The following is a 2,676-nucleotide window of genomic DNA, read 5'->3' as shown; positions in this document are numbered from 1 at the left end:
GACGATACATCGTCGTATCGATATTTTGAACACAGCACTAGTTGTGATAGTCCTCAAATCACTGGGTCAGGCTGGACGTATTTGTGAGTGTGTGTATCCTTGAAGGCCCATCAAAGCTGCATAATCATGCACACGGCGTTACTATAGAAACCCATGTGAAGGTCCACATGCATGTGACCACTTGTCATAGTAATTATGCAGTCAAGAGCAGTTTCCACTCTTATGCTTCACGAATCATAAAAATGCTCCTGAAAACCAGAGAGTGTTACACTCGTATGCCTTAATAGATAAATCAGAATTTTCATCAAGACCTATTAGTTTATTTTAAAAAATCTCTTTTCTTTCATTGGCCCATAGGAGAATATTCAAACATGGGTGCTGAGTGTTACTTTGACAACATTAGACTGGCTAAATGGGCAGACATGCTGTTCCTGTGTGTCTTGCCCTCTCAACTAGCTCAAGTCTGCGCAGACATCCGCTGCCATCTGTCTTCAGGCTGTCTGGTGTACAGCTTCACCTCAGCAGTGCCACTCAACAGGTATTCAGATCAACATACTTAAGATTATTAGCCCACTGTTATTTATTATGGAATAAGAAAAACTATCTGTGCTTTGTTATCTGTTTGTTGATTGATTGTCTCTCAAATTTTGATTATACTTCCAAATTAGATTTTGAGGGAGTAATGGCAATAAAAAGTTATTTTCCTTTTTTAAGTATTTTTTATTTTACTACAAAATTATTATTATTATTATTATCTCTAAATATTAGGTTGTTATAGTTTTTCTTCTTCTTAATTTCAGGCTTGCTGTGCTCCTTGACCACAGTTCTATTATCAAACCCCAGTATGAGTTTGTGGCTTGTGATGATGTCAATAGAATTTGGCATCTTCACGATCAGGTTACCGCAGCTTTACAGGATAAGGACGTGATTTCAGCCTCAGTTCCTCTTTCAATCAATGGTGTGTGAAAATTGCAGATGTATCTTTGACAATACATTTTTATTTCCTCTCAAAATATGTCAATATCCATCTGTCACTGTTATACATATTAAAATAACTAAGAAGAAATAATAATAATAATAATTATTATTATTATTCACTACAAAAAATTGGGGTCAGTATTTTTTTGAAGAAATTAATACTTTTATTCATCAAGGATGCACTGTATTGATCAAAAGCAACAGTCAAGAAAAAATATGTTTAATATAAATGGTGTTCTTTTGAACTTTCTATTTATCAAAGAAAATGAATCAAGGTTTCCACAAAAATATTTTAGTTTTTTTTGGTGTGTTTTTGTTCACAGTTGTTATAAAACTAATAAAAAAAACAATATAAAAAAAAAACGTTTCCACAAAAATATAAAGCAGCATAACTGTTTTGAACAGTAGTGTAAATTCACTAGGAATCATTTTTTAATCTGTAATTGCAGCTAGGCCATATGTTGTTTTTTTTCTAGACAAATTATTTAAAAAGTTCAATGAAACATGATTAATCTTAGATGCACAAATATCTTTTGTAGGAATTCTTTTAATTGCTTCTTGCAACTTTATAACTAGCTGCTTAAACACACAATAATCATTTTATTTCCCTTCCAAATGTGTCTATATCCATCTGTCATGTGAAGTCAATATGGTTTTTGTACGGTGAGCTATAAGACCCCATTAAGTAAACTCGCACTGTTTGCTGAAGGTGGCCTCTTCCTGGATCAGAGATGGATATCTGCTGTGCTCTACAGTCTCCTCAACATGTGCACGGCTCAGAAGCTGGGCTCCGGAAAGACTCTTCGGCTGCTAAACGGGCTGTTTGAGACAAACACATTCACTTATCACAGTCTTGTAAATTCACCCAGTGCATCTGATCTCAATAACCCTGATGAGTGAGTCTTATTGTAGATGTTCAAAATGAATTACGACTATTACTCAACCTTGCTTTATACGGTTATAATAGTTTGTCTCTGTTGTCTTACAGCCTTTTTCCGTGGATCAGTTTGGTTGATGCACAAACTAAAGACACTCCATTGACTGATTTGGTGTTGAGAGATAAAGGTTTGCGAGACTGCATTTCAGTTATGTACTACAATGTATTCTCAAACTTAGCAGAAGGATAGGACATAGGTTCAGTTCAATGAGACAGCAATTAAATTGTGCAACATTTAAGTTTGAGTGTGTAAATTTTTGTGTTCATGTTCAATCTGTTTATCTTTAACCAGCAGGTGTTTGTAAAGTGAAGTCTAAAATAAGTGTTAATTAAACACGGGAAAAGTTAGCATGTCAGCTGGATCCCTTTGAGCTGCCGAGTGCTATATTTGTGTTTTATCCTCTGCTGATTTTTGCCACACATGGACAAATGGCTTTGAAATGTTTCCCAGTACATTTGACTGTGCCAAGCCATTTACCTACAGAGGATATATGCTGCTAATAAACAAACGCGCTTGAACTGTTTACTACTTATCTCACAAATATTGTAATGCTACCAATAAAAACACTTAAATGCAAGAAAAATAAATGTAAGATAAAGTAATAAATATCTTTTGTATTGTATTTTATTTTAAGTGAAGTAATTTATGTGTGAATAAATAGTGTAGTGTCAAGAATGACAGATGAATAAACTATATTTAATTATATTTTTTTATAATGTAATATACAGTAAAATAAAATATACATATATTTCGTAAAAAC

The 2,676-nt window shown here is 33.6% G+C and overlaps 1 protein-coding gene across 1 annotated transcript; it reads left to right on the top strand.

Annotated features, from left to right (window-relative positions):
* Positions 1–357: 357 nt before the first annotated feature.
* Positions 358–2,246, top strand: LOC107731467 (NADP-dependent oxidoreductase domain-containing protein 1-like; the record flags this gene model as incomplete). The annotated part of the gene is made up of 4 exons (XM_016542558.1): positions 358–538; positions 801–958; positions 1,688–1,874; positions 1,967–2,246. Coding segments are annotated over 4 exons (665 nt in total), but the record flags the coding sequence as incomplete, so codon positions are not given.
* Between the last annotated feature and the right edge of the window lie 430 nt (positions 2,247–2,676).

The sequence above is a fragment of the Sinocyclocheilus rhinocerous genome, unplaced genomic scaffold, assembly GCF_001515625.1.
Source record: "Sinocyclocheilus rhinocerous isolate Xijiao unplaced genomic scaffold, SAMN03320098_v1.1 scaffold36965, whole genome shotgun sequence".
NCBI classification, from domain to species: Eukaryota; Metazoa; Chordata; class Actinopteri; order Cypriniformes; family Cyprinidae; genus Sinocyclocheilus; species Sinocyclocheilus rhinocerous.
The sequence above is the reverse complement of the archived record's forward strand: the minus strand, read 5'-3'. Positions and strand labels throughout refer to the sequence as shown.